General features: G+C 36.0%; 1 protein-coding gene across 1 annotated transcript in view; it reads left to right on the forward strand.

Moving 5' to 3' along the window:
• Nucleotides 1-18833, forward strand: part of LOC150088446 (UTP--glucose-1-phosphate uridylyltransferase-like) — a 225451-nt gene that overhangs the window by 192282 nt on the left and 14336 nt on the right. Inside the window, exons 13-14 of the mRNA XM_090370162.1 lie at nucleotides 8755-8921; nucleotides 13980-14084. Coding sequence (XP_090226288.1) covers nucleotides 8755-8921; nucleotides 13980-14084 — 272 coding nt within the window. The remainder of the gene's footprint in view (nucleotides 1-8754; nucleotides 8922-13979; nucleotides 14085-18833) is intronic.

Consider the following 18833-nt stretch of genomic DNA (forward strand, 5'->3'; position numbering starts at 1 on the left):
CATGAATAGAGGGGTCCACAACTAGGATGTTAAAATGTTTAATAACAGTATTGAATGCATGAACAATAAGGCAGAAAGAATTCATTTCTCTTACAGAGAAACTAACTACTTCAAAATGTTTTATAAGTAAATTTTTCATGTATAAGGAATTATTTTAGACTTAGTATCAGTGTCTACCACCTATATAAATTTGTTCTTAATTTTGATAGCGTGTTCAATTCTCTAAGCATAATGGTTCTTATACAATTTAAGGTTTACGTCTATCATTGTTTAAGTGGTGCCAAAGTTTAAAAGGGGTTTCTAACCTAATTTTGGTTGTATTAGATAAAGTTTACTAATTTATTTACTTATTTATTATAATAAACATGTACCTTTCATTGATTTGATTAATCTCACCACCAAATCTAAAGATTTGAGTCTCAGGACACTCTACAGTCACAGAACAGCTGGTCATATGTCAAAGGTTAGAAATACACATTTAAGTGTAGTGGGCACAGTTGTTGGTAAAGAAAATTTTATTTCATTTAAGCTGTTTACTGCAGATAGCTCTCAATCTGTACGATTTGGACATGAAAGCACTTTTTGTCTATATCATATCATATTTTATTTTAGTAGGGGCCAGAGCTATAAAGTATATCAAGTATATGTGAACAGAAACAAAGGAAATGGTTTGCATAGTAAAATTATGTTAGAAATTGTTTTCATTCCTCTGACTTTGAGATGAGAGTTCCAGAAATTGATTAAACATTAGGAAATTATATACAAACTGATATCAGCCATATGCAACAAATTAAACATGACTGATCCCATAAAAAAAAAAATAATAATAGTATGGAATATAATTGTTGAGGAAGAGAATGTTTTTGACCCAGTCAAATTCAAGGGTTTTTCTGGGGGCTACAAAAGTTTAGGAGTCCTTCAATCTCAAAACTAGCATTGATGGTGTGTGTATTAGTGGGTCCTGTAAATCTTTGTACAGAAAGATGTGCGCGCTCTCTCTCTCTCTCACACACACACATGATGAGTATATCAAAGAACAAAAAGGTGTTATGTTGTTTCAAGCATTGAAAGTAAAAGAAATGTTAGTTTGGATAGTAATGTGAAACTGCAATTGGTCCAAATTATCCCTGCCATGGTTCCAGGACGTGGTCCATAATTTAGTTGTCTAAGTGAAGTTCCATAAAACCTCCAATAACAACAACAACTACGTGAAGTTGGAAATAGCAAGAGGAAACGGTTTGCTGTGAAGACCCCTGCAAGCAAGCAAGCAAGAGTGAAACTCTCCTTACAATTGGAAGTAGGCTTTCCCAACAGTGAAGTTGATCAGACCCAAAATGTCATCTTTGGAAGGGGCATAGGGAGGTTTATGTATGTTGGTAGGTGTCAAGGTGGTAGCTAATACTTCTTTTAGCATCATTGAGATAATTATATTGAGATAATTAGTGTCATTGTGTTTGACTGAGGGGCGGGATAGTACATTCGGCTAACAAAAGGGTAGACTGGGAGTTTGGCTTTATGGGCTTTTACATAAGCAAATATGCACTAACACCCAGGGCTTTTTTCCTGCCAGATCTGTGTTCTGAAAGTTAAAAATAAATAAAAATAATATTAACATCTATTGTGTCAGTATTATTGTTATAAAAAATGATACAGTTTCCTCTAAGACTTTTTAATGCAAGCTAATATGTAAAAACATGGCTTATTCAGGGCCATCATGCAGCTGTAGACATAAACAGCAAAAAAAGAAATTGCAATAAGAAATATCACAATAACATGCTTTTACAGTGGGAAACCTTTATATAAACGGTTGCAATAATAAATAAATAATACCTATTAAAATTTGTATTATTAATTAGTTTTGTCCAATTGTTTTTGGTATCTTTTTCCAGCCTTTCCAATTAGGTTTTGAGCTAAGAAAGCTTGAGGTCCTGATGGTATTTCTCCACTTGTTCTCAAAACCTGTGCTCACTTCTGTTCTGAGTCGCTTTTTTTTTATTTTCTTATTCCACAGGTATTTTCCCTTCTGCTTGGAAATTTGCTCATATCCAGACAATTCCTAAAAGTGGTGACAAATCCCTCTCATCCAATCATCGTTCCACTGCACTTACTTCTACTCTTTTTAAAGTAATGGAGAAATATATTAACCACAAACTCTTAAACTATCTAGAAACATTCCATCTGATCAATGATTTCCAGTATGGATTCCGTCAGTATCAATCCATTGGTGATATTCTGGCTTATGTTACCCCTCTATGGATAAATTCAATGGAAAAGTTTGTTGAAACTCAAGCAGTTGCTCTTGACATTTGAGAGGTTTTTGATTGTGTTTGACATAAAATGTCTTCTAAATAAGTTTCCACCTTATGGTTTGCGTACTATTTTTTTAAATTGTATATCCAGTTTTCTCTCTCTCTCACTGCTCAATGCAGGTAATGGTAGATGGCTCTCTGTCTTCTAACTTCTCCACTAATGCTGGTGTTCTTCAAGGTTCAGTTCTTTCTCCCAATCTTTTCCTCTTGTATATTAATGAACTTCTTCCATTGACCAGAAGTCCTATCTATAGTTTTTCTGATAATAGCACATTGCATTCCACCTTCCAGTTTGAGGCACCTCCGTAGCCAGGTGGGAAGGAGCAGCAGTGCGTAGCACACGCTTCTTGATTAGACCGGGGTTCGAGCCCGTCACCACCAAATACGGAGGATGCGGAAAGGTCAGGGAATGACCACTGCATATTCCCGGAGCAATATAGCCTTAGTTGCTAATGCTCCTAAAAACCAAATAACAATAACAACAATTCCAGTTTGAGAAACCGTGCCCTGCACAAACAACTTCAGCTTCTCGAATATCCACTACCAATTTATTAAATGCTGATCTCTAGTGGGAAAAAGATAACTTAGTTTATTTTGGTTCTTCCAAAACCCAGTCCTGTCTTATATCTAGCAAAATGTATTCTTCTGCTCCTATGTTTTTACTTCGATGACACTCTGATTTCTAGGCAAGATCATATATCTCTATCAGGGATTACCCTGACTTGTAATCTCTCTTGGCATAAGCACATTACAAATATTGCTTCCTCTGCATCTAAAAAACTGGGTTTTCTCTTTTACTCTTAGTGTTACTTCTCTTCCAAACAGCTGTTCACACTGTACAAATCCTCCCTACCATGGAATATTGTTCCCACATCTGAGGAGGTACCCACAAAACCTCTCTCAGGCTTCTAGATTCCATTCAGAAGAGGGCAGTTAGGTTAATTAATGACTCATCTCTAACAGAGTTTCTCCACTCACTCTCTCATAGACGTACTGTTTCTGCTGCATGCCTTTTCTACAGATACTTCCATGGGCACTGTTCTTCTGGATTGGCTTCTATAATTCCCGCTCTCTCTCTTTCAAAACAATCCTAACACATGCCGCCACTAGCCAACATACATTTACTGTCCGACTCCAAACTCACAGAACCAACTTTTCACCTTCCTCATTTATTCATCCAACTTCTGTTTTCTGGAACAACCTTCCTTCATATGTATTTTTTGAAAATTACAATCTACAGAACTTCAAGTCTAATTTGAACAAGTATCTTCTTTCATCTTCTCAACCTTCAACTCATGCATGATACTAAGTGCTATAAGTCCTAATATTTCTCGTATTTGGGGGTTTCATTAAAAAAAAAATTAATTTAAAAATTTTTAAATTTGTATTTCACATTTATTTCAAGTTTGGTATGCATTACAGCATGCCTAATTTGAAATAAATCTTAAAATAAAATTAACTAATAGTATTGAATATATATATATATATATATATATAAGGGACAGTCAGTAAGTATTTATGCCCAAGTAGAAATATTTAAGTTGGAAAATTTAATTTTATATATATGTATGTAATCTCTATGTATGTAATGTATATTTAGTTATTTTTCTAGATCCACTGGTTACCAAACTAGATCCATGAATACAGTGAGAAGTGGTATGCTGGAGGAGGTTGAAGTCTGATCCATTATAAAATTTCATTTGCAAGGCAAAGAAGCAAAACAAATCCATGAGGAGGCAAAAGCAGTATGTGTGGAGAATTGCCCCTCATATTAAAAATTGGAAAAGACTGCAGGTGTGGGTGAAGCAGTGTGCACCATAACCCAAGAAAAGAAAGACCCATCTCAGTCACAGATCCTGCCATCATGACTAAAGTGGCACAGCTAGTCAATGAAGACAATGAAGACATCTGTCTTCATTGACTAGCTGTGCCACTTTAGTCATGATGGCAGGATCTGTGACTATAAATTTTATAGCAAATGAAGTGAATCTTAGCTATAGGTCTGGATGAACCATAGTGAATGAGTTTCTGCACACATCTAAGGTGGCAGTCTAATGGGTTCTGAGGTTGTTGACACCTCTGCAAAGCCCCAATTTTGGAGCTTTGGAGAGAATTTTAATTTTTTTTTGACCAAATTGGTATGACAGATGAATGCTAGGTACATCACTATGACCCAGAAACAAAGCTGATGAGTCAACAATAGAAACATTCATCTTCACCCCCCCAAAAAAATTGTTCAGTTGTCTGCCATCAAGGCCATATTGTCAGCCTTCTGGGCTGACAATATGGGACTGTAAAGATTACTTCCCAGAAAGCAATAGCATCAGTGGATAGTACTACAGAAACCTGCTGGAGTTAAGAGAGACTATCAAGTTGGACATATGCAGGAAGCTATCCAAAGGTGTCTACCTCCTAGCTGATAATGCTCCTGCTCACAAGGCTGCTTTCACAGTGGACTTTGCAATCAGGTGTGGTTTTGAAAATCTGCAGAAATATATAGCACCCAACCTTATTCTTAAAATTTCTTAACATCAGACTTCTTCCTCTTCCCTAAAATGAAGAAACTATTATGGGGCTACAGATTTCTGACTGATGAGGAAGCAATTAATGAAGGTGGAAGCCTGATTTTTTGCTCAAAGGTGGAGTTCTGTTTAAGAGGCCTGAAAGAGCTAATGGGGAAAAATGTGTAGCTCTAGAAGCTAGCTATGTAGAGAAGAAAGAAACTGCCAGCTAAGTTTCAAATCCCTAACTCAAATATTTCTAGGTGAGGTAAATACTTAATGACTGTACCTCATATATATTATATACATTATATTAATAGTTATATTAGTGATAAAAGGAAAGCAAGAAATAAAGCAAAGCAAGAAAGTTAAAAGACAATAACTAATATTTATGGGTTAATGCAGTTGCAAGCAATCATGCAATACACCCACAATGTCTACAGAATATCAATAGAAAAAGTAAATCAATCCAATAATAAGAATACCATCAAGGACTTAAGAAAACGCAAAAAAAAAAAAAAAAAAAAATTATTATTATTATTATCGCTTTTTACCGACAATCTAGATGACTTCAACTGGGGCCAACCACCCAGAATGAAGGCAAAAAACGACAAGAAGTTCTCTGTTTCTGTGATGATCAATATATGCTAAGTGATTTAAATCTAAACCAAATATAAACCAGTATAGGCCGAACATAAATCGAATATAAATAAATCGAATGAAGATAATTAATTAAGAAAAATTTTGAAATATTAGAATCAAAGGTAAGAAATATAAGTAAAATATAAATGTAAGCATATATTAATCATCGTTGACCCGACAGAGAACATAATTTAAGGATTAAAATAAGATTAAATATATAATACATACTACATTTGACCGTATCTAGGACATAATGTAATAGTCGTCAAAATAATATGTGGTGCCCCCTATGTGATGGATACGGTAAAAATAAATAATTAAATTAAATTAACGCAAAGAGAAACATGCAGATAGTAAGAAGAAAAACTAAAGGAGTAGGAAAAATAGAACCTGAACTCCACAAAGGCGAAAAATAGTGGTATAGATAAGAAATAGTTTCTCCTACGTCCTCGGATTGCCCTAATAATTTCGGAGAAATAAAAATAAAGAGTGTAGGACAGCTTAAAGGCATTACAAGATATAAGTTGTGGCTCGGGTATGCCCGGGATTGCAAACCCGTTCCTATAGTAGGACCCTGAGCTGAATTTGCATGTTATCTCAGCGTGAATTTAAGTAAATTAAATGAATTTAACTATATGTATTAAAAAAAAAAAAAAAAAAAAAAAAAAAAAATGATACACTGTAATTTGCAAGCCGGTGGGTACAAGTTTTCTACGCCGTAAGACACCAAGAATGCAAAGTGTATCCTATTTACATATATACATGGCACTAAATATAACGATTTTATTGAAAATTATATTGAAACGATAGGTTCAGAAAACAAATTTTTGAAATTAATTATGCTAATTGCTTTCCTGAAGTGATATTTCAGGTAAGCGATAGGGAAATTATTATTGATCAACCTGCCGTACAACGCTGTTAAGCCCGCTGAACAATTTTTATTACTATTGCAGATATAAGCAATCCTTAAACATTGCGATAAAATTATATTAGCATGCACTGATTTTGATACATTTGATTTCCAGTTTGTAAGGCTGACTACGTTAAAATTAAATGCATCTCTTTTATTATATACGTTTACGTCTATTTTATTATTATGTAATATTTCTATATGAAGATCCAAGTAATTTGCTATAGTATCGGAACTATTAGTTTTTTCCAACACAAGCTCCCCTGGATATAATCCACTGTAATCCTGGACAAAATGTGGACAATTAAAAACACATATATCATCTACGTATCTGTATATAAGTAGGTTATCTTGAAATTCTCTTTCTGTATAATACAGATAAAGGTTTGCGATTATGCTTGATGCTGGACTTCCCATAGGGGTGCCATTGACTTGCAAATATAACGATGTTCCGTCATATACATAGTTATTAAAGATGCATAATTTTATTAGAGAATTCCAATAGGTTAAATCAACCTATTGGAATTTATATACATTATATATACAATATATATTATATATGAGGGGCAGTCAATGCATATATATGTGTATTCAATTTTTTTTAACAGTATTTGTATACATAATAAGTGAAAATATATGCACATATTTGAAATTTTGCACTTAACCATCTTTTAAGTTGAAAAATGAGTGAAGCTTATAGCCCGATGTCTACTATTTTGTCTAGAACAGTTTTTTTTTTTGTAATTTTCAGCAGAATTAATACTTTTTTTTTTTTTTAAATAAAAAATGGAAAAAAACAAGAATTTTTAAATATTTAATTTTTTTATTAATATCTAGAAAATGGCACACAATAAGTGTTACAATCCATTAAGAAAAGATGAAATATTGGTATCGTAGAAGCAGAATTCAAAAAATCCAAATTTTTTTCCAGAAATCAAAAAGAAAGTTGATCACTTATCATGTCACCTGTTAATGTGTTTGTCAAAAGTGGAGGTGCCACCACCACCACTGAGTTAATATTTTGACAAGTAAAATATAAAATAAATAAATAAATTTTCTGTTTATACTCCGGGACGACCAAATGGTCAGAGGAGTTCACAAGACAGACAGGATACAAGAAATAGCACCGTATTTAGCAGTCATGGGCTTGAACCCCAGTCACACAAGGCATATATAAGCATCTGCTGCAAGGTTTTCAAACATAATTACGGAGAACTTCATTACTGACTGCCACTTTTGCGGGATGTTTGCAAAGCACAGTTGGCCAACAGTACAGTATAGAGTATATGCATTATTCAGAAAACTGATGTTCTTATATCCTAAGTTTATTACCCATTCTTATCGACAGTATTTCCTGGTAATGTGCTAAACCAGTCACAGCTTAGCGTATTAACCCCCATGACAAAACAGTTGTGTCTCAGCAGTTAATGTGCCTTTTTGGTTCAGCTGTTAATGTGCCTCAGCCTTTTTGGTTCAACATATCTCGAGACATGCCTGCTCTCTCACATACTGTTTATTCATTCAAGCTCTGCGAGATGGCAAACACTTCTTGCTGTGCACTGTATCATATGGACATTTCAAGTAAGTGATCTGGAGAATTCAAATATGATTTTGCCCTGTAGGTGTGTGAGACTCAGTTGCAGTCTGAGGCAGGGCTTACAGTTCTGACTGATCATTGAATCATATGGATATTTTAAGTATTTCATGTGAGGAGCTTGAATATGATATCACACTGCATTTGCATTGTTTTTCTTCATAAGTAAATACATTTATTGTTCATATTACACCATGCAACTTCACAAACTCATAACTGGAAAAATAAATGGCATAATGAAAATAAGCAGTATGAGACACAGTATGTCTCAGGGCAAGAACTGACATTGTTTTACAATTAGTAGGCCTCATGCCATTAAGCGTTTCCTAAAAAAAAAAAAAAACGTTAAAAATTTTTCCATTTTCATTATATGAGTGCTTAAGTACAGTTTGGCATCATAATATCAAAAAAAAAAAAAAAAAAGTTGGGTCTACATGTATCAGTTTTCCTTGTACATTATGGTGATTATTATTTTATAGTTTGCTGTGACTTTTGGGCAAAAATTGAAAGATATCTTTCTGTAAAAATTAGAGATATTTGGAATATCTAGCTAATAATATTAATTCCATTTTTTTCTCCCATTTAAATTTTTAAACTTAGCAAAAATTTAACTTAAATTATTGCATCAGACTTGAGAACTGAATGCATGTAGTGAGCACATAAGTATAAAGTAACACAGATCTGTAATTACTAAATTAATGTAGTTTACTCAGTATCATATTGGAGTTTTTGTAGACACTTACTGAGGGAGCATTAGTTATTCTCCTGTAATAATCTTATTCTTTTCACTACTTTTAGGAATTATAGTACCTCGTTCTCGATTTCTACCCGTTAAAAAAACTTCAGACCTTTTGATTGTAATGAGTAACTTGTATATTCTTAAGGATGGCTACCTTGTTTTAAATCCACTTCGCCAAATCCCTGCACTACCACTGATTAAGTTAGATGATGCCCATTTCAAAAAGGTGAGAAACATATTTATGTACTTGTTTTTTTTTATACTAGGTCACTTGTAAATTAAAAGATGATGACTATTGGTTTTTAATCCTGAATTATTCATCAGTGTATATGGACAGTTTTGGATAGCTGTATCCAAAAATTTGGTTGTTAACTAAATGATTTTTTTTATTTTGGAAATTAAATATATATGAATGTAAGATAACATAAAATTGGAGGTCTTATAAATTTTTTTTTACCTTTCAGTTTTATTATTTCCCACAGTTTGAAACCCACAAATTTGTTTAAATCAAGCTCTGAATTTATTATAATTTTATTTATTGATCAAAAATTATTTAAAAAAAAAAAAAAAAATTAACATACCTTCAAATTAAACAGGACATTTTTCAGCTCATGGCTGTGGAACACCCCAAACAGGCCAACCTAGATCACTGGCTCGATTAAATTAACAGATTTTTTAAGGATACTAATGAAGTGGGCATTCATGAGCTACTGTCATCCATTCACAGATGCCCTCTAGTTTCTTAACAAGGTTACGATTACAAGACAGCAAGCTGATAAGAGCAATAAATGCATTCCAACCTGCAGCTGGATCTCATTAAGTGCACCTATGGAAGCCAGTTGTGAAACAGTGGAATAAGCTGCCTCACAACTTGGCAGTTGCCGACTGGGCTAGCTGGGTGGGTAAAGTGCCTGCCTGGCAACCCAAAGGTCGCGGGTTCGATTCCCGCCTCGGGCTTGGATCAAAGTACTGCAAAAACCTTGGGAGGTGCATTATGGCCACAGAAGCCTATGCACCAACAACTACCAAAAAAAAAAAATAAATAACTTGGCGAAGGCAGTAATTGGTAGTTAGGTTACCTTGTGGGAATGAGAATAGTCATGAGAAGATAAAACATACTGTTTTATTTTATTTTCCTTCTTATTTTATTTCATTTTAAATCTTTTGACTGATAGAAAAGTTGTTGTCTGCTTCCTTGTATCATTTGACTTGACTAATTCCATACCATGTTATGATATAGAAAAAGTTAAAAAATATATTAACTTGTTACTTGTTTATTAATGTACCAATACCAAATACTAATCTACATGGCTCTTTGGTTCAACAGCCAATTTGTATAACAAAATTCAAAATTTTTTTTTTAAGCATGCTGCTTGTTGGTTGTCAATTTCATGTTGTTAAGTGTCTTGGAAATGACAAAATAAACCTTTAAAATAATAAATTAAAAGCTTCTATCCTTTAATTTACTTTGAGAATTTTAAGTTTACATCTAAAGGGTGAGTTGTTAGCCCTTCTCTTTGACAGTGGACCATACTTTGTCTCACCCCCTATCCTTTAACCTGTCTGGCTAGGGTGGCCTTACCAGGCGCTTAAGATCCTGCCAGAATAGCTCTCAGGGTCATTGAGGAAGACTTTTACCATTTCCTCAATTTTTCAATACAAATGTGGCCAACTTTGTTCAGCCCATTTTTAGATCGGTGGGTGGGCAGGTACTCTGGTATTGCAGACATGACAACCCAATTGTGAAGATAATCGCACAATATGAGAGATGCCAAAAGGTTTATTATACACCGATATTATATAGATATTAAACCCTTACTCTTAACACATTATGCCTGCATTTAGTTATTTTTAAATATTATCATATAAACCTTTTGGCATTTCTCATATTGTGTGATTATCTTCACAACTGGGTTGTCATGTCTGCAATACCAGGGTACCTGCCCACCCACCGATGATAGGCCAATAGCTTTGAAACGGTGCTGTCTGGGTGGTGGTACTCACTGAAAATAAGTAACAATAGTCTTCTCTATTAGTGAAGCGTTACTTATTCGAGGTAGTGCAATACCATGGCAACTCGCGAAGGAAGAGCACTATATGAGATACAGAGCAAATGATGCCGCCTACACTACCATCGTAGTTTCTTAAAGTTATCTATGGTGTATCTACACCGATATTATATAGATATTAAACTCTTACGCTAAACAAAGTATGCCTTGTGAATTAGTTATTTTTAAATATTATCATATAAACCTTTTGGCATCTCTCATATTGTGTGATTATCTTCACAACTTGGTTGTCATATCTGCAATACCAGGGTACCTGCCCACCCATCGATGATAGGCCAATAGCTTTGAAACGGTGCCATCTGGGTGGTGGTACTCACTGAGAATAAGTAAAAATAGTCTTCCTATTAGTGAAACGTTACTTATTTAAGGGCACCTCCATAGCCAGGTGGGCAGGAGCAGCAGTGCGTATCACACGCTTCTTGATTAGACCGGGATTCGAGCCCGTGACCACCAAATACGGAGGATGCAGAAAGATCAGGGAATGACCACCGCATATTCCCGGAGCAATATGGCCTTAGTTGCTAATGCTCCTAAAAAAACCAAATAACAACAACAATAACTTATTCGAGGTAGTGCAACACCATGCAATTCGTTGTGAAGGAAGAGCACAATATGAGATACAGAGCAAATGATGCTGCCCACACTACCATCGTAGTTTCTTAAGAGTTATCTATGGTGTATCTACACCGATATTATACAGATATTAAACTCTTACAGTGCAAGAGCCTTCCACTTCTGGAAGGCTCTGCATTTGTTGCATCTGACACATATAAGTTTTATTGCACAGCATCCAATGTTCTGTTGGGCACACTGACCGAACTCTAGGCTATTAACATCAAAATTCATTTTTGTTTATAGTTTGGTACACATTTTGATTTGTGTTTTGCTTACATTGAGATTGTTTATGTATATAGAATAAACTTTTGATCAGCCTAATAATCAGCCTAAAAGTAAATGTTGTATTTTAGCTATGCATTCCACACTTTTACTTTTCAACCATTAATTATTTATGAATTTTTGGAATTTTGTTATGTCTCAATGTTTCAAAAATTACAGTGCAGTGAATAGGACTCTCAAATATAGGTGGCAGTAAACATGTTAATTTGTTATTATACTAGGAAAATTGCCAGTAATTGCTAACCTTAGAATAATTAGAAAAGATAATATAATTTTTGCTTATTCCATTCAGAAACTTTATAAAAGTGTGATGGTTTGTGAAAATTCATAATAACTGCAATGTAATACACCAACCATATAAATGAAACTTTATTAAAATAGAAATAATATTATAATATAAGACCAGATCAAATTAAAATGATAAAATAAAATACACTGATTGTACAATAAAAGCAGCAAAATAATAAAATATAAAGAATAGCACCTATGCTATATGGAATAAAAGCGATAAAAACAACCATAGCTTTCAGAGGCGAATGCCTCCTTTACAACAATAAGACTTAACTTGTTGTGGTACATCCTTAAATACCTGCAGGATCATGGCTCGCAGCACGTGTTATCGTAAGAGTATGGACAGTATCCTCCACGTGTGCACGGAAACCAGAAATGGCTCGGGAGTGTACTAGGCAGAACCATTCATCCTGTCCAAGAATTATGGTTTCAAAGAGGGGATGAATATGAATTCCCCTGTCTCTATTAATGGTGTTTGCTCAGAAGAGCAAATCCACAAACTCTCGAGCCATTTGCAGTTCCAGTATCTGTGTGAACGATCAACTTGGTGATCGACTAGGCTGAAATTTGATGGTTCTTCTCCCAAAAATGTTTGGCTACAGCAGATTTCCCAAAATCTGTGGCCTTTATTGCATTAATATGATCCCCCATATCTCTGAAATGCCGTTTTGTCTCACCAACATAACACTCCCCACAATCCGGGCATTTAATCTCATAATGACCCCACTTTAACCTTCATCACAACTGTGTGCAATCTCTGTCTCCTGGCAGTTTCACACAGCCTGTCTGGCAAGCATGTAATACTTGGGCGATTCGCTCGGTTAAGCCCGGATAGTAGGGAATGTATGCAGTGTCGATGGGTGTGAATGGCTCTCTTCGTCCCTGTTCCGTTTCCCGAATATATTTATCCAAAACCTTCTGGGGTTACTCGCATTTTTTGAGATCTGCTGTGACTTTTAATCTCCTCCTTTCTATCTTCGAAGGCACTACAGTGGGACCCAGCTCTATTCAACAAGGCCCTAATAACACTATTCTTGTGATTGTTGGCTTGTGCAGTGTTATAATGCATATAATTGCCCCTGGCACATGGGTTTTTCTATATCCATTAATTTTTACTCTAGGGCCATCCCTATGAACCAACACATCAAGGAAAGGGAGGATACTGTCTATTTCCACCTCTCAGGTAAACTGATTAAAAGGGGGAGAAGCTATTAAGAAAACCGAGAACCTCATCCTCTCTTCGCTTCTGTACAATGGCGAATGTATCATCAACATATTGTTTGCATGCACGCATGGGGGAAGCAGACCAATCAAAAATCTTAGACTTGAGCTCCTCCATGGCTAGGTTTGCTACAACAACTCTAATCGGAGAGCCCACCACTGTGCCACGAACCTGCTTATAATACACCAACCGTATAGTTTCATTTATTCAATTGGTGTCTTACATTTCAATTATTATGAATCAAAACTTTCCCAAACCCAGAGGCCTATTTGAAGAAAGGTTTGTGAAAATATTGTGTGCCATTTTTGACTCAGCATAAACAATTACTAATTTTATGTAGAATTAGTGAGGTCCGCAAAACCATTGTAGGCCTCTGTAATCTGACTTTCAAAAATGTTCTGATCTGTATGCTTGGATTTTTTTCATGCAGAGGTGGGAAAAGAAAAAAAAATCATTTCTAAGGAAATTGTAATTTTGTGTGTGTGTGTGTGTGTGTGTGTGTGAGAGAGGGAGTTAGTTAGTTAGTTATTTGGTTTTTAGGAGCATTAGCAACTAAGGCCATATTGCTCCAGGATATGCGGTGGTCATTCCCTGACCTTTCCGCATCCTCCGTATTTGGTGGTGACGGGCTCGAACCCTGGTCTAATCAAGAAGCGTGTGCTACGCACTGCTGCTCCTTCCCACCTGGCTATGGAGGCGCCTGGGGAGGGAGGGAGGGAGTGAGTGAGTGGGGAGAGAGAGAGATTTAATAAATAATGAGTAAAGAATATTTCTTAAATAATATTTTTATTCACATTTTAAATAGGTTAAAGATTTACTGAGAAGATTTGCTAGCATTCCTGATATGGTAGAACTTGACCATCTCACTGTAGGAGGAGACGTAACCTTTGGCAAAAATGTTACACTGAAAGTTAGTTCTTTCATTTAAACTTGAAAATAATTAATGTATTAAATACTGTAACAGTATAATAATATTTTTTTTTTTGTTAAAATTTAAGGATTAGCTTTGTATTAGAACTTTTTAAATATGCACAGACTCCGATTATTTAAAACAAATAAGGTTCAAGCTATGGATATTATGACAGCTGTTCAAAAAAGAATGATAATGATCATCATTTTAATGTGTATCCAAATTTTTACAGTTCTTTTAGAAATAGTTATAGGTTTGAAGTAATAGATTTGTCTCACCATTTTTGCTATTCTGATTTGTTCAATGCCTATTCAGAGTTGAAACTATGCTCCTAAATGTGGGGGTGCCTCCATAGCAAAGTGGGAAGGAACAGCAGTGTGTAGCACACGCTTCTTGATTAGACCGGGATTTCAGCCCATGACCACCAAATACGGAGGATGTGGAAAGGTCAGGGAGTGACCACCACATATCTCCGGAGCAATATGGCCTTAGTTGCTAATGTTCCTAAAAACCAAAATAACAAAGAAACAAACCCCTAAATGTAAAGAATGTCACATGTATCCTATATTAGATAATATGGGATTGAAAACACAAAAAAGCTCGTATCTTAATGACAGATTTCCTTGTTCAAGTTATAACTTGACAGTTGGATAGCTTTTAGCACTAGCATTAACATTAGTAGAGGCATATGATGCAAGAAAGCTTGCTTATACAGCATAAGCCAAAAAAAAAAAAAAAAAAAAAAAAAACTTCCCATTTCACCCATCCATTTGCTCCAAATGTTTGTCTAGTTCTTCCTTGAATTTATTTAAGCTAGCAACTTCCACAACGACAGATGGAAGTTTGTTCCAGCAATCAACCACTCGGTGGCTAAAGGCAAATTTCTGTACATCTATTCTGTAACTGTCTTTCCTCAATTTGAATTTATGCCACCTCAAGTGCGTAATCTGAACAAGAAGAGAAGAATCCCATCAGCACTGAGCTTGCTCAAACCAGTCAAGGCCTTATACGCCTCAATCAGATCTCCTTGCAGGTGACTAATCTCCAGATGCTGCAATTTTCAGAACTTAAGCCTTTCTTGGTAAGAGCAACCCTTTGTTCCTCTCACCAATCTCATTGCCCTTCTCTGTACTCACTCCAGAAGCTCTACATCCTTCCTAAAATGAAACCTCCATACCTGTATGCAGTACTCAAATTGCAACCTGACAATTGCCTTATACAAAAGGATAATCACCTTCTTATCCCTGCTAGCAAAATTCCTGTACATCATTGACAAGATCCCATGAGATTCCATGGGCTATTCTGGCAGCCTGCCTGCACTGCTCAGAAAATTTCATATGTAGCTACACAAAAACCCCAAAGTCTTTTTCAATTCTTCACTACCCTGAGTGTAGTACAGCACAGTTGGTACATTTCTCTGGGGGTTACTGCTACCCATATGCAGTACTTTGCATTTGTCAATGTTAAACTTTGGTTGCCACCTGTTACCCCATCTGCCCAACTTTTCTAGATCTTGTTGCAGTAACATACTTTCATTGGTGTCATTAACAACCCTGTACAACCTTCGTATCATCTGCAAACTTGGACATTAAGAGTGATATACCTTCATCAATATCATTGATAAACACAGAAAACAACAATGGGGCCAACACCCTGGGAGTCCCCACAATAACATTAGGCCACGAAGAGCAGTGTCCATTGATTACCACTCTCTGTCTTTTCCCACTCAGCCATCCCTTTATCCATAGCTTCAACTTGCCCTTAATGCCATACTGCTCCAATTTGTACAAAAGTATTTTTTTTCAACTGTATTAAAAGCTTTCCTGAAATCCAAGTATATGATATCAAAATTATTTTTTGCATTCAATTCTTTAGTGACCACATTGTAGTATTCAATCAAATTGGTCTCACAAGACTTCCGCTTAACAAACCCAAGCTGTGTCTGAACTATAACTGCAGTCTTGTGTGCAGTTATAGATGAACTGGCAGTGCTTCTTTTACCAGTGACTTCATCATTTTCCCCGTAACAGAAGTTAAACTAACAGGTCTGTAATTACTCGTGTCAACCTTTGATCCCCCTTTGTGAATTGGGGATACATTTGCACACCTGTAGTCCATGGTGACCTTCCCTGAATCCAGAGATGCTCTCATAATAATGGCCTAAGGGTTTGCTTACTTCCTTTGCTGACTCCTTTAATAAAACTGGATAGATCTCATAATCTCAGGTGCCTTTCTAACTTTTTACTTCAATAATTTCTCCTCTGTTTTGCTTTTAGTTAGTACAAAATCCTTTAGCTCCCTATTAGTTTGATAAACTTCTGAAATTCCCCTCCCTAAATAACTCTTCATGTGTGAATGTAATTACAAAATATTCATTCAGTTTGTTAGCTACATGAGCAAGATCATCAACGGTTGAAACATCGATATCAAGTGGACCGATCTGATTCATCTCCTTCCTTCCTTCTAGAGTTTACATAAGTAAGTAAAGAACTCTTTGCATCCTTTGCCAAAGATTTCTCATAATCTGCCTTTGCCTGCCTAATCTCCTTTGTGACTTGATTACAGACAGGCTTATATCTTCCATAGGCTTCTTTGTCACCTGTTAATTTATATGTATCCCATTCATTTTTCTTCACTGCCACATGTCTCATTAGTTCATATGACATAACAGGTGGGTATATGGGATGTGTTATGCTAACTAAAAATAAGAATAGGTGCATGTATATTTGCGTGTATACCAATGCTTCGAGTAATTACAGACCAGTTAGTTTAACTTCTGTTCCGGGTAAAATAATGGAGTCGCTGGTTAAAGATGCATTGCAGGATCATCTAGACAAGACTGCAGCAATAATTCAAACACAGCATGGGTTTGTTAAGGGAAAGTCTTGTCTGACAAATTTGATTGGTTATTATGATGTGGTCACAAAGGAACTGGATGCAAAAAATAATTTTGATATCATATACTTGGATTTCAGGAAAGCTTTTGACACTGTTGCGCATGAAAGACTACTGTACAAATTGGAGCAGAATGGTATTAAGGGTAAGTTGCTACAATGGATAAAAGGATGGTTAAGTGGGAGAAGACAGAGGGTGGTAATCAATGGGTGCTGCTCTTCGTGGACTAATGTTATTAGTGGAGTCCCACAGGGTTCGGTGTTGGGTCCACTGTTGTTTTGTGTATTTATCAATGATATTGATGAAGGTATATCAGGCTTAATGTCGAAGTTTGCAGATGACACAAAGGTTGGCAGGGTTGTTAATGACAGTAATGGCAGTGTGCTACTGCAACAGGATCTAGATAATTTGGGCAGATGGGCTAAGAAGTGGCAACTGAAGTTCAACCTTGACAAATGCAAAGTACTGCATATGGGTAGAAGTAACCCCAGAGAAATGTACCAACTGTGTGGTACTACACTTAAGGTGGTAGAAAATGAAAAAGACCTGGGAGTAATTGCGCAGTCAGATATGAAGTTTTCTGAGCAGTGCAGACAGGCTGCTAGGGCGGGTCATGGGGTTTTGTCAATGATATATAGGAATTTTGCTAGCAGGGAAAAGGAGGTGATTGTCCCTCTGTATAAGGCAATGGTCAGGCCACGCCTTGAGTACTGCGTACAGGTCTGGAGGCCTCATTTTAGGAAGGATGTAGATTTGCTTGAGCGTGTACAGAGAAGAGCAACACGATTGGTGAGGGGAATGAAGGGATTCTCTTACCAAGAGAGGCTTAAGTTCTGCAAATTGCAGTGGCTGGAGACTAGGCACCTGCGCGGTGATCTGATTGAGGTCTATAAGGCCTTGAATGGGTTGAGCACGCTGAATTCTGATGGGATCCTTCCACTTGTTCAGATTACCAACCTACGGGGACATAAGTTCAAATTAAGAAAGGACAGATGTAGAATAGATGTGCGGAAATTTGCCTTTAGCCAGCGGGTGGTTAATTGCTGGAACAAACTTCCATCTGTCGTTGTGGAAGTTGATAGGTTAAATAAATTTAAGGAGGAACTGGACAGGCATTTGGAGGGAATGGTGTGATTTTTTTTTTTTTTTTTTTTTTTGGCTGATGCTGCATAAGCTCCTACACTTGCTTTCTTGCATCATGTGCCACTACTACTACTACTACTACTACTACTACTACTATAGTAAATAAATTTGATGAATTTGAAGTATTTGTCAAGACATCAAAGGTGGATATTGTTGGGATATCAGAGATGTGGTGTCACACAGATATTAAGAATGCAGAATTGGAATTTGGGGAGTACAATGTGTACAGAAAGAATAGACAGGATAGGAAGGGAGGAGATATTATGCTGTTAATTAAGAAAAACATAAAATCAAAAGAAGTGCATCCAGTTGATATAGATGAACAGTGCACTGCTGAGTAAATTTGGTGTGACATAAGCACTGCGAAAGCAAAAATAAGAGTAGGAGTGTGTTATAGGCCTAATGACTTGAATGAGTACAATGAACACTTGTACAGAGAAATAGAGTGGGCTAGTAAATCAGAATGTCTTATAATGGGGGATTTTAACTTCCCAAATAATGACTGGAACTTGTGGGTTGGTCACTCACACACTAGTAAGACTTTTATGGATTTATTGGATGATTGTTTTCAGCAGCAGCAGCATGTTCGAGAGGCAACCAGAGAGGGTAATACTCTTGATCTGGTTATCAGCAGTGATCATTCGTGTATTAAGAATTTGCAGATAAGGAACCACTAGGTGGCAGTGATCACAGTGTACTGATGTGGGATTT

The sequence above is a fragment of the Mastigoproctus giganteus genome, chromosome 3 (genome assembly GCF_048544385.1).
Source record: "Mastigoproctus giganteus isolate SK-2022 chromosome 3, ASM4854438v1, whole genome shotgun sequence".
Classification (NCBI taxonomy): domain Eukaryota; kingdom Metazoa; phylum Arthropoda; class Arachnida; order Uropygi; family Thelyphonidae; genus Mastigoproctus; species Mastigoproctus giganteus.